We start from the raw sequence: 12,937 nt of genomic DNA, 5'->3' as shown, positions 1-12,937 counted from the left end.
TGGGAAATCGTTTTAGAGAGCAAATATACAGAGTGCTACTTTGTTTTACGGTGCCACAGATGAAGATTCTAAGCTGTCAAGATGAATAAATTAAAATTTAGTGTACCTTAGAGGTTCTCTTTTTCATGAACGGAAATATTAACATAACCCAATACTTATACCTCAAATGTATCTGCTGTACACTGGCATTACCCCAGAGCTACTGCTGCAAATGCATAAAGGCTTCAGTCCTAAGGCCACTTATTAGGCCATAAGGCATACTAAGTTCAATAGCTTACTTCTGAGTAAGCATGGCAGAGGGTTACACCAAAAGAACAAATTACACACAGAGATGTACACACATATATACACCTAGGCATCCTAACCCAGCCTGGGTCCACAGTTGAACGTATGTGTTTTTGTTTATGGGTCCTCCTATCATTGGATGATTCCACCACATCAACAGGATGGGAATTTATTCTTGGGTTCAAGCAACACACTTCCACAGAATTCAATTCATGATGGAGCTGCACACTGCACAGAGCAAATATTTTGCTCCATATGCACTGATGTTTCTTGCAGCAAACTCTCAAATTGGAATTTTGGCACCTGTGCTTAAATAATCAATGTGTTCTATTTTATTATCAATGCAGAAGAATTACTACCAAATCACACGCAGCATCAGGGCAAAGTGAGTAACTGGAATGATGCTAATTCCTTTTGCTGTGCTCTTCCTATATCAAGCTTGTTACCTCCCATAATTAATTTTAGTCCCATGAGAAAAACACAAGAGAGGCCACTGCGCTCCTAAAAAGGATGCATTTCTCAAGCCAGCATCTCATTAAACAGAATCACTTTGGTTTTCCTGTGTTCATAACAATGGCATGAGTAAAGACAATAGGTTCTAAGATACTTTTTCACACAGAATTCTGCCATAAACGCACCCTCTTATTCAGGTCAAGAGGTTTTTGTTTTCTACATCTGCACCTATCAAAGTGGTGGAGGCACAGAATATTGCCTCTGAAAAGCTGTGTTACAGATTGCTATGACTAGTTCATAACCTTACTTTTTAGACTGTTTACAAAATAAATGCTCAAAAATTCAGCATAGATAGTTAGCACCTTTTGTCTCCCAGCAGTAATGCAGTAATCCAGCCCTATATTACTATTTAGAGCAGGGGGCAGCAACCTTTTTCAGCCGTGGGCCGGTCCACCGTCCCTCAGACCATGTGGTGGGCCAAACTATATTTTTTTAGGAGGGAATGAACGAATTCCTATGCCCCACAAATAACCCAGAGATGCATTTTAAATAAAAGCACACATTCTACTCATGTAAAAACACCAGGAGGGAGGGAATGAACGAATTCCTATGCCCCACAAATAACCCAGAGATGCATTTTAAATAAAAGCACACATTCTACTCATGTAAAAACACCAGGAGGGAGGGAATGAACGAATTCCTATGCCCCACAAATAACCCAGAGATGCATTTTAAATAAAAGCACACATTCTACTCATGTAAAAACACCAGGCAGGCCCCACAAATAACCCAGAGAGGCATTTTAAATAAAAGGACACATTCTACTCATGTAAAAACACGCTGATTCCTGGACCGTCCGTGGGCCGGGTTGAGAAGGCGATTGGGCCGCATGCGGCCCACGGGCCTTATGTTGCCTACCACTGACTTAGAGGGATAACAATACTAGACCATTATTGCAGAACATGGCATTCTGTTGAAAATTCAGTGGCATAAATGCTTAGAACCATAGAAGTGGAAGGGATCCCTAAGGGCCATCTAGTCCACAATGCAAGAATCTCAACTAAAGCATCCCTGACAGATAGCCATCCAATCTCTGCTTAAAAACTTCCAAGGAAGGAGTATCCATCACCTCCCGAGGGAGTCCCTTCCACTGTCCAGCAGCTCTTACTGTCAGAAAGCTCTTCCTAAAGTTTAGTTGGAATCTCCTTTCTTGTAACTCGAAGCCATTGGTTCAGGTCCTACCCTCCAGAGCAGGAGAAAACAAGCGGGCTCCCTCTTCTATGGGGCAGCCATTGAGATTTTTATATGTTTCATATCTCTGTTAGCCATTAATGCCTCAATTCAACACAGAATTAGACACACTTACAGCTCCTGCCAACCTAGCAGTTCGAAAGCATATCAAAGTGCAAGTAGATAAATAGGTACCGCTCCGCCGGGAAGGTAAACGGCGTTTCCTTGCGCTGCTCTGGTTCGCCAGAAGCAGCTTAGTCATGCTGACCCAGAAGCTGTACACCGACTCCCTTGGCCAATAAAGCAAGATGAGCGCCGCAACCCCAGAGTCAGCCACGACTGGACCTAATGGTCAGGGGTCCCTTTACCTTTAAGCTCAGTCCTGTGTGTGTTTATTCCAAAGTGTGTTGCCCTCTTCCATTGCGCTCACATCCTAGTAAGTGTTCTTAGGGATTCAGCCTTAAGCTCATCAATCTCAGATAGCTTAAGGGCAACTAATTCTGTGCTGGGTTGTAGCCAGTGACTTTAAGGGTGATGTTCCCGTGAGCAGATAGGTTTAGGTAGTTCTCTAGGAATAACTAAGGAACAAGTGCCTTACTTCTGTATTGCTTATATGATCTTCATATACAGAAGTACACCCTCCACTCCCCCCCCCCGCAAGGGAGATGTTCAGTTTAGTCTTGTTAGAAGATTAATCTGACTCACCAAAGGCTACCAAGGAAGTAGCTACAGCACTTACAAACCAACTCTTGGGTAAAGAGTTTCATCCTGGAACAGCCAGGAGTGGAGGGTAGATGCACACCTATATAAATAGGAGCTTGCAATCCTGCTCCCTGATTTCTTTTAATTTCTCTGTCAACAAAACTAATGCAAGATAAAACTATATTATGAGTTTGTCCTATTGAATGTACATTGCTAAAACTGTCCATAGAATCATAGAATCATAGAGTTGGAAGAGACCACAAGGGCCATCAAGTCCAACCCCCTGCCAAGCAGGAAACACCATCAGAGCACTCCTGACATATGGTTGTCAAGCCTCTGCTTAAAGACCTCCAAAGAAGGAGACTCCACCACACTCCTTGGCAGCAAATTCCACTGTCGAACAGCTCTTACTGTCAGGAAGTTCTTCCTAATGTTTAGGTGGAGTCCAACAAATATGGGCCACCTGAAGGAATTGTGAATTGCTGTTTCAAAGTAAAAAAGTTATGTATAACTTAGCAATATGCTTATTTTAGCCCCCAATGTACAGTATGAAGGAGCACAGCATTTTCTGTGGTGAGTAAACAGGAATTTGGTATTTGTATCAAATTGCAAGGAAACACATGATGGGGCAAAAATGTTCTTTTGAAGCTGTGGGACAATTTATATGAATTGCCACCACAGAGAAGACCAATTCTGACAGACAAAAGTGGATTGCTGACTTTTATATGCACTGAATGAATTGTACATGGTTGCTTCAGCTTACAACTCAACCCACATTTACAATGCCACAACTCAATCCAGGATGGACAAATAGTTGATAGTCAGCAAGTGCCACTTTACAGCACTTGTAAGTAGCCACTTGCCCAGTCACCTACAGCAAGTTAAGAATCAACTCCAGGCTACCAGGATGAGAAGTTGTTTCTTGTTGCCATTTGGCCACAAATGACTCACATAGGCAAGTGCAGACAAGGAAGTTAGTAAACATGTTTTGAGCCTAGTAACTTTTGTAAACTTATTTGCAAGGCAGCTGTATAGTTCTACCCAATTCACATTCTCAATGCACCAAGTTGGCTACATGAAGTGGGTCTTAGCAGAGTGGAGCAATGTTTGTGTTTATGGGCCACAATTTTGCTTGGGGTTACAGATCAAACACTGCACAGAGGAACTAAGCAGGAGTCCAAGAAGATGCAAGGGTTCCTCCCTCTCCTCTTTCAGACCAGTCTATTTGTGTGTCTTTACTAAGCAGAAAAATTATAATTTATGTTTTTAAACTCATTATTACACAGAAATTTCACTTAAATCAATGGAACTGCAAAATAATTTTCTGCAAACTCTTAAGGCAAAGACCATGCAACTTCATGGTCCTGTGCAGCACCCCAGCACATGACCTACATGACCAATGCAGAAATCAAAGTAATGTATTGAAATAAACATAGGTATAAAAAGAAGTCAGCCACTATTCTCCCTACCTTATACTCCCAGCCATTTGCAAAAAAATGCAGGTAATCTGTAAAATGGATGCAAATACAGTATGTTCCTCAACGTCAATGCACCACAGGCATTAACTAAGTAAAAACCATTCTCCTGGGATGACTCTTCAACAAGTTGCTAATTAATAGCTGTTTGGCCACAAATTCTTCACAAATGTGGGGCCACAGATAATCCACCATCTTATTTTGGTTCCTCACTCAACAAAGGCAAAAAGAACAACAAAATAAATGCAACCAGTAGGCTGCATCAAATCCCTGACCAGATTTTTCATTAGCGGATATCTCAAGTAAGAAGCACAATATAAGGATCTGATCCAAAGCTATCAATCTTTTCCTTCTTGAAGATACCATAGGCTTGTTTGCACTTACTTACACAGAGTCCCTGTTCCTTGCAGACCTGCCCAGACTTGCTGCAAGTTCACTATTAGCCTTTGCTGTGATGCCTCATGGCCTGCCCACTGCAGGTACTGACCATGGTACCGTTTAAATAGCAAAACTATCTTCCCCCACCGCAATATATTATGCTAGAATTGCTTCTGCCTTAGTGAGCAATGGAGAAATAGCACCAATCCTCTGTAACTTGGGGTCTGACTCCTCCCTAACTAGACTACACTCTTCCCCGACAAAGAATTATTCTCTCTTTCTTATACCATTTTACCAAGTCCCATTTAGTTCCCATCTTACCTGCGAAACTAATTGACACATTGTTCGGGGCACTGGGACTCTTAGGTCACCTGGTGATCAACCTACCATGGGAGACCATTACAGATTATGGGATCCTTGACCAGATCCCAAGGGAAAGGCCATCTGTCACCAGACCAGGCTAGTCAGCAGCCCAAGACACTACAGAGATCACTGCATCAAGCTTCACACCTGACATTTTCAGGTGTGCACCTACAGATGCAGAGCATGAACGGAACAGGCTCGCGGTTCAGGACGTACCAAAGCAGAGACACAAACTGCCCGAGGAGTTTGGGGGCTTCGGGGCCGCGGTGCCTCTCCTGCTTTCCTCGGAGCTCAGGTGCTCCTGCCATAACCTCCCCCCCCCCGGGAGGGGGGCTTCCCAGCCCTTTTGTCTATGGATTCCCCGCTGGATCTCGGGGGGGACCCTCGCGCAAAGGCAAAGTTTCCGTCTCGCTCCCCCCGCCCGGCCTGGGCCCGCCCCATCTCCCGCGCCCCCCCCCCGGCGCCCGTCCCAAGCCCGGCAGCCCTTCCCTCAGGCCAAGGCGGCGGCGCCCCCCCCTCACCTGGCCTGCGCCTCGTCCAGGCTCTGGTCGGTGATGGCCATGATCTGCTGCAAAATGTCCCCCGTGTCCTGGAGCCCCGGGGGCGCCTGCGGCGGGGGCGGGCCCGGCGGGGCGGGCAGCCGGTGCGGAGGGGGCTCTCCGGCGCCTCCCGGAGGGGGCTGCAGACCCGCCAGGAGCCGCGACGCCTCCTCCATGGCCGGCGGGCGGGCGCGCGGGCGGCGAGCGGAGGCGCCTCAGGCCGGCGGTTGTGCGGCCCGATCCCCCCCCCCGGTGGCGGCGGCGCTGGCTCTGGCGGACGCGCGACTGGCGGCGAGCAGGCCCCGCGACCCTGGCTCCTGGCGCGCGCCCCGCCCCGCCGCGCACGGGCTCCGCCTCCGCCGCCTCCTCGCCCGTCGCCCCGCCAAGCGGCAGCCCCAGCAGCAGCAGCAGCAGCGGCGGCGGCGGCGCGTCTCCTCCCGCTCCCCCTCCCCTCGCGCGCCTGCCCTCCCAGCGTCCCGCCCCCTTCGGGGACAAAGCCAGTCTCTCGGCGGCCGCAGCGCCATCGCCGCCTCCCAGGGAGAAGGGGCGGGGCCGCGCCCAAGACGCCGTCGCTGACTGGCTGCCCGGCCCGCCCGCCGCCCCCCCCATCTTGGCCCTCCGGCGCCTCAGGCGGGGCAGTGGCGGGATCCCTTGGGCGCTTCTCCGCCCGGCGCCGCCCCCCCGCCCCGCCTTCCTGGGTCTCCCGCGGCCCCCCCGGCTGGTCTCCGGGCTTCGTGGAGGCGGCGGGCGGGCGGGCGAGCGAGCGAGGAGGGGAAGCAGCGGCCCCGAAGTCCCGGGGGGGCCCAAGAGAAGCGCCTGGCGGCGGGAGGCCGAGCCAGCCCTCGCTCCGCCTGGACCGAAGGCGCAGATGCAGGCAGGACGCTGCTTCCCTGGCCTCCTCAAGGGCCCGCAGGCCAGCCATGCAGGGCAGAATCGGGACCCGGGTCCATCCCTCACGAGGAACCCTGCAAAATACACTCAGAACTCTGCATAAATGAGAGAACTTCCCGTGCCCAGTGAGGGAAGGCAGGATAACTTTTTGAAAATGAAAACAAATGGGAAATGCTCCTCATAATGGAAGATGTTTGATAGGTATGTGCCACATTCTGGATGATTTGATACTCCCTCTCTATTTGTTATTACTCTGCCTTCCTCACCCTGTGACAGATGGCTCCACAGAAGAAAGCCATCGTGGCCCGTCTTAGCATCTCTTGCAATATCACAGAGATTCATGCAACCACTTCTGCAACCAGGTTGTGACCATCACAATGGAAGTTGTGCTCCCTAAAATAAATAAAGTCATCATTTGTGGGCATGCATATATATTCTGGGAATCCATGCTTTGACCCATGCACCACATTTTTCTCTCTGCCTTTATTCACATAACACATACAGAGTTTCCATCATTCTAAGCTTCAGTTACACTCTTCTCTGCACATGGTATTTTACCTCCCATGCTGGTCACAGAAACATTAAATCTTTGAGTTGGAAGGGATCCCAAGGGTCATCTAGTCCAACCCTCTGCAGTGCAGGAATCTGAGCTAAAGTGACCATCCAACCTCTGCTTAAAAACCTCCAAAGAAGGAGAGTCCACCCCCTCTCGTGGGAATCTGTTCCACTGCTGAATAACTCTTAGAGTCAGAAAGTTTTTTCCAAACGTTTAGTCAGAATCTCCTTGCAACTTGAAGCCATTGGTTCGAATCCTACCTTCCAGAGCAGGAGAAAACAAGCATGCTCCCTCCCCCATGTGAGAGCCCTTAAGATATCTGAAGATGACCATCATATCTCCTCCCAGTCTCCTCTTTTCTGGGCTAAACATACCCAGCTCCTTCAAGGGCTCCTCATAAGACTTAGTTTCCAGACCTTTGATCATCTTGGTTGCCCTATTTACACTTTCCAACCTGTCAACATCCAGATCAAGGGAAGTCATAGAACATAGCAGTTCTATGACTTCCCTTGATCTGGACACTAGACTTCTGTTGATGCAGCCTAGAACAGCATTGGCTTTTTTTTGCTGCTGCATCACACTGTTGACCAGGGGTTTGCAAGGTTTACCTCGCCTGGGCCAATTCACTTCAGCGGAGATCCCTCCGTGGGCCGGATCATGCGCGTGCATGCCCCCGATTTCTGGCAACTGCGTCTGCGCAGACACAATTTCCGGCACTGCGGAAGCAAGTCCCTGTGCCGCGCTGCGCCGGTTTAGCATACCATGTGGGACCTCACCAAGAGGGAGGTTTGGGGGTGGCTTGTGGGCCAGTTAAATGACCCCCGTGGGCCGCTTGTGGTCCATGAGCCTTAGGTTGCCTACCCCTGCTGTTGACTCATGTTAAGCTTGTGGTCCACCAAGACCCCTAGATCCTTTTCACATGTACTACTAGTAAGCCAGGTGTCCCCCATTTTACATTTGCGCAGAACCTGACATTTGTCCCTTCAGAAATGCATTTTGTTAGCCTGAGCCCAGTTCTCCAATCTGTTAAGGTCATTTTGAATTCTGATTCTGTCTTCTGCAGCATTAGCCACCCCAATGGCTCAGGGAGAGGACAGAACCCTGAGGCACCCCACAAGTGAGAGCCCAGGAGTCTGAACACTCATCCCCCAATACCACTTTCTGAACACGGCCCATGAGAAAGGAGCAGAACCACTATATAACAGTGTCCTCAGCCCCTCTAGACAGTCCAGAAGGATGTCATGGTCGATGGTATCAAAAGCTGCTGAGAGATCCAGCAGAACTAGGAAACAGCTTTCATCTTTGTCCCTAGCCCACTAAAGATCATCGACCAGCACAACGAAGGCAGTTTCAGTCCCATGGTGAGGCCTGAATCCCGATTAGAAGGGATCCAAATGGTCCGTATCCTCCAGGTATGAGCAACCACCCGCTCAATCACCTTGCCCAAGAATGGAAGATTTGAGCCGTTAGTTTATTTTGTTCAATTATTTTAGCATATTGTTATGGTTGAAATAAAAATAAAATAATAATAATAAATTGTCCAGTTAGTAGCTCCTTATAGACCAACTACGTTTGTTCTGGTATAAGCTTTTGTGTACATACACACTTCTTCAGATACCTGTTGTAAGTCATTTGAGTGTCATATTTGGGCAGCAGAGGTGGGATAATTTTTTTTCATAAAGAAAATTATACAAATATAGAATTGTAAAGATTTTCTAGTACCATTATTTATTAATGTGCTGCTCTTTGTAGTTCCAATGAAGGCTTGCTTGTTTTCATTGACTCTCAACTTCTGTCTTCTTGTTTCCTCTCTTTCTTCCCTTCCTCCATTTTGCCCAGATAGTCAGTGCAAATTTGAACCATGTTTTACAGCTCTCATGATTTTCAACCTATTAATTCTGTGCTGGATTAAATTTTGTACATTTTGCTGTTCAGTGTGGTTCAGTAACATTTGAATTCAGTCCCCCATCCCCATTTATAAATACACAGAAGCTCGCTCGTTTTCCTATCCATTCATACCAACTCAGACCCAGTTATTATAGTAGAAATGGAAAAAGCTAACTACTACATACATGAAGGTTTGATTGATTGAGAACATTACTTGTGGTTATTGTTTTCCCTGTAGATTTGAAGCTTGAGTCAGTTCAATCAATAAATGCACCAATATTAATAGGAAGGCACAGCGCTCTGCCTGGAAACCAAACATTATCCTCTGCAAGGAAGCCTGGGGAGTGCTGGGAACTCGCTCAACAACTGCATCTGCTGATTCCTTGAAATTTCCACAGATGAATATTCACAGATTTTTAGCTCAAAATGATAAAGGCCACAGCGGCAGTCCTGCACACAGGCTGCTGACATCCCACTGAAAATGGAAGTTAAGCAAGCTGTGTTCATATTTAGACAATGAATGTTACAGTGATTCAGCAAAAGTACTCCATATATAAGATTTATGAGTATCACAAAGAGGAAACATTCTGAGTTAAATTGCTTTTTACATGGGAGTAAGAGAGAGAGCAATAGCCATAATTTCAAACTAAATGTATATATTCAATTGTGCTCACTGGATATAAGCAGAGAACCTGACACTCCTCTGTGCATTACAGCACCTGATATTAAGGCAATTATGAAGTAGCAGCCGCAACACTGCCAAGAGCTACAGGAATCATGAACTAGGCAGGGTGTTTAGCTGTCTGATAGGGGTAATCATAGAATCATAGAATCATAGAGTTGGAAGAGACCACAAGGGCCATCGAGTCCAACCCCCTGCCAAGCAGGAAACACCATCAGAGCACTCCTGACATATGGTTGTCAAGCCTCTGCTTAAAGACCTCCAAAGAAGGAGACTCCACCACACTCCTTGGCAGCAAATTCCACTGTCGAACAGCTCTTACTGTCAGGAAGTTCTTCCTAATGTTTAGGTGGAATCTTCTTTCTTGTAGTTTGGATCCATTGCTCCGTGTCCGCTTCTCTGGAGCAGCAGAAAACAACCTTTCTCCCTCCTCTATGTGACATCCTTTTATATATTTGAACATGGCTATCATATCACCCCTTAACCTCCTCTTCTCCAGGCTAAACATGCCCAGCTCCCTTAGCCGTTCCTCATAAGGCATCGTTTCCAGGCCTTTGACCATTTTGGTTGCCCTCCTCTGGACACGTTCCAGTTTGTCAATGTCCTTCTTGAACTGTGGTGCCCAGAACTGGACACAGTACTCCAGGTGAGGTCTGACCAGAGCAGAATACAGTGGCACTATTACTTCCCTTGATCTAGATGCTATACTCCTATTGATGCAGCCCAGAATTGCATTGGCTTTTTTAGCTGCCGCGTCACACTGTTGGCTCATGTCAAGTTTGTGGTCAACCAAGACTCCTAGATCCTTTTCACATGTAGTGCTCTCAAGCCAGGTGTCACCCATCTTGTATTTGTGCCACTCATTTTTTTTGCCCAAGTGCAATACTTTACATTTCTCCCTGTTAAAATTCATCTTGTTTGTTTTGGCCCAGTTCTCTAATCTGTCAAGGTCGTTTTGAAGTGTGATCCTGTCCTCTGGGGTGTTAGCCACCCCTCCCAGTTTGGTGTCATCTGCAAATTTGATCAGGATGCCCTTGAGTCCATCATCCAAGTCGTTGATAAAGATGTTGAATAAGACCGGGCCCAAGACAGAACCCTGTGGCACCCCACTAGTCACTCTTCTCCAGGATGAAGAGGAACCATTGATGAGCACCCTTTGGGTTCGGTCAGTCAGCCAGTTACAAATCCACTGAGTGGTAGCATAGTCAAGACCGCATTTTACCAGCTTCTTTACAAGAATATCATGGGGCACCTTGTCAAATGCCTTGCTGAAATCAAGGTAGGCTACATCCACTGCGTTCCCTTCATCTACCAGGCTTGTAATTCTGTCAAAAAACGAGATCAGGTTAGTCTGACATGACTTATTTTTCAGAAATCCATGCTGACTATTGGTGATCACAGCATTCCTTTCTAGGTGCTCACAGACTGTTTGCTTAATGATCTGCTCCAGAATCTTCCCTGGTATTGATGTCAGACTGACTGGGCGGTAATTATTTGGGTCCTCTCTTTTCCCCTTTTTGAAAATAGGGACAACATTTGCCCTCCTCCAGTCTGCCGGGACTTCGCCTGTTCTCCAGGAATTCTCAAAGATGACTGCCAGTGGTTCTGAAATCACATCTGCCAGTTCTTTTAATACTCTTGGATGCAGTTCATCTGGCCCTGGAGACTTGAATACATCTAGACTAGCCAAGTATTCTTGTACTATCTCCTTAGTTATTCTGGGCTGTGTTTCCTCTGCTGAATCATTTGCTCCAAATTCTTCAGGTCGGGCATTGTTTTCTTTATCGGAGAAGACTGAGGCAAAGAAGGCATTGAGGAGTTCAGCCCTTTCTGTGTCCCCTGTTTGCATTTCACCATCTTCTCCTCTGAGTGACCCCACTGTTTCTTTGTTCTTCCTTTTGCTACGAACATCAGATGGGTTCTGTCACAGAACAACTCTTAAAAGTATATTCTTCAAAGATGTTTCGTAAGCTTGATGACAGGCTGGACAGTCGATGTTAAAAATACCAAAAGGTTCATTTATATAATACCTATGCTGAAACCATTTCTAGATCAGAAGCTGCTTGCCTGTTGTTTGGGAGAATAATATTCTGCAAGTGAAAATAGGACCTGCTCTCTATATTTTGGATAGCTGAGGATACATAATGCTCACTGGTGATCAGTCCATACCCTGCCTTTCCCAACCTGGTGCCTTCCAGATATTGTTGGACTACAACTCTCATCTGTCCCAGCCAGCATGGCCAATGCGCTGTGTGTGTGTGTGTGTGTGTGAGAGAGAGAGAGAGAGAGAGAGAGAGAGAGAGAGAGAGAGAGAGGTCACCTGGCTGGAGAAGGCTGTGCTAGACCCACGAAGACACCTGCCTGCCTGCAGTACCAGATTTATGGATAAGCTAAACAAGCTATAGCTTAGGGTCCCACTCACTTGGGGGCCCCCAAAAAACTCATAAAACAAAACAAAACTGGATGTACATTTCCAAAATATAAGATAAAAATAAAATAAAACCTATATACAGCAACAGTGTTTTGTGTTGTGTAGGCTCCTGTGATGTAAGTAATGGGCCCCACCTGCTAGCCTGCTCCCTAAAATACCGCTGGTTTGTTGTTGATAAAGGACAGCTGGACATATAAAGGGCCCCATTACCTTCAGTAGCTGAAGCAGGCTTCCTCAACCTCGGCCCTCCAGATGTTTTTGGCCTACAACTCCAATGATCCCTAGCTAGCAGGACCAGTGGTCAGGGATGATGGGAATTGTAGTCTCAAAACATCTGGAGGGCTGAGGTTGAGGAAGCCTGGCTTAGGGCCTCATCAAACCTAAATCCGGCCCTGCCTGCCTGGATGTGTCCATGGAAGAAGAATCTGGCCAGGGAGAGTGAGAGAAAGAACCAGGAGGTTTTGGAGCTAGCTGGCAAGAAGAAGGCTGCTCTACCCTGCCTCTTCTTAACACTTGGGGGAAGTCGCTGGGGTCGGGGGGGTCGGGGGTGGAGCATGAAGCAATACATTTTAGGTTTCAACTAGATTGCTGTGGTTGGGGGAGGTTGCTGACACATTGCCTGAGCACCCGCTGCTGTGCCAGCACAGACATCTGATCCTATGAACTCTGTGTAGATATTTCAGAAACCCATGCAGGCTGTGAGCCCATTCCTACCCTTGGGCTAGGGAGGGAGGGGAAGAAAAAATCCAGGAAGAAACCGAGCTGTTTTCACATCTAACAGAGCAGCACACTCTTAAGCGGAAGATCAAAACTTGATTGCAGCTCTATTAAAATGTATCATAACCTCCTCTAAGGCAAGAAGGTTCAGAGCCCAGGGAGTGATGGTGGGACAATAATGAGTGGCCAGAGGGAAAAGAGGGAGAAGACTGGGAAGACTTTTTCGCTTGGAAAAAGCTCTGGAGAGGAGGGGACTTAGGCAGCTGTGCGGAGGCAGGGACTTTTAGTCTCAGCAACTGATGCATGGAGTAAGACCTACCAGGGATGAGCTGCTATGCTCATTAGGCC

At 47.3% G+C, this 12,937-nt stretch overlaps 1 protein-coding gene and 1 long non-coding RNA gene across 5 annotated transcripts in view; one reads left to right on the top strand and one right to left on the bottom strand.

The window, feature by feature from the left end:
- Positions 1 to 5,616, bottom strand: part of PBX4 (PBX homeobox 4) — a 39,117-nt gene extending 33,501 nt beyond the window's left edge. For all 4 annotated transcript variants that reach the window (XM_053369060.1, XM_053369078.1, XM_053369086.1 and 1 more), the window contains exon 1: positions 5,408 to 5,616. In XM_053369060.1, the coding sequence (XP_053225035.1) occupies positions 5,408 to 5,601 (194 nt within the window). In that variant the 5' untranslated portion in view covers positions 5,602 to 5,616. The remainder of the gene's footprint in view (positions 1 to 5,407) is intronic.
- Positions 5,617 to 6,190: 574 nt separating this feature from the next.
- On the top strand, positions 6,191 to 9,572 carry LOC128403920 (uncharacterized). The gene is made up of 3 exons (XR_008328023.1): positions 6,191 to 6,517; positions 7,936 to 8,284; positions 8,998 to 9,572. It is a non-coding gene; the product is annotated as an uncharacterized LOC128403920 (long non-coding RNA).
- Positions 9,573 to 12,937: the final 3,365 nt, after the last annotated feature.

The sequence above is a fragment of the Podarcis raffonei genome, chromosome 2 (assembly GCF_027172205.1).
Source record: "Podarcis raffonei isolate rPodRaf1 chromosome 2, rPodRaf1.pri, whole genome shotgun sequence".
NCBI classification, from domain to species: Eukaryota; Metazoa; Chordata; class Lepidosauria; order Squamata; family Lacertidae; genus Podarcis; species Podarcis raffonei.
The sequence above is the reverse complement of the archived record's forward strand: the minus strand, read 5'-3'. Positions and strand labels throughout refer to the sequence as shown.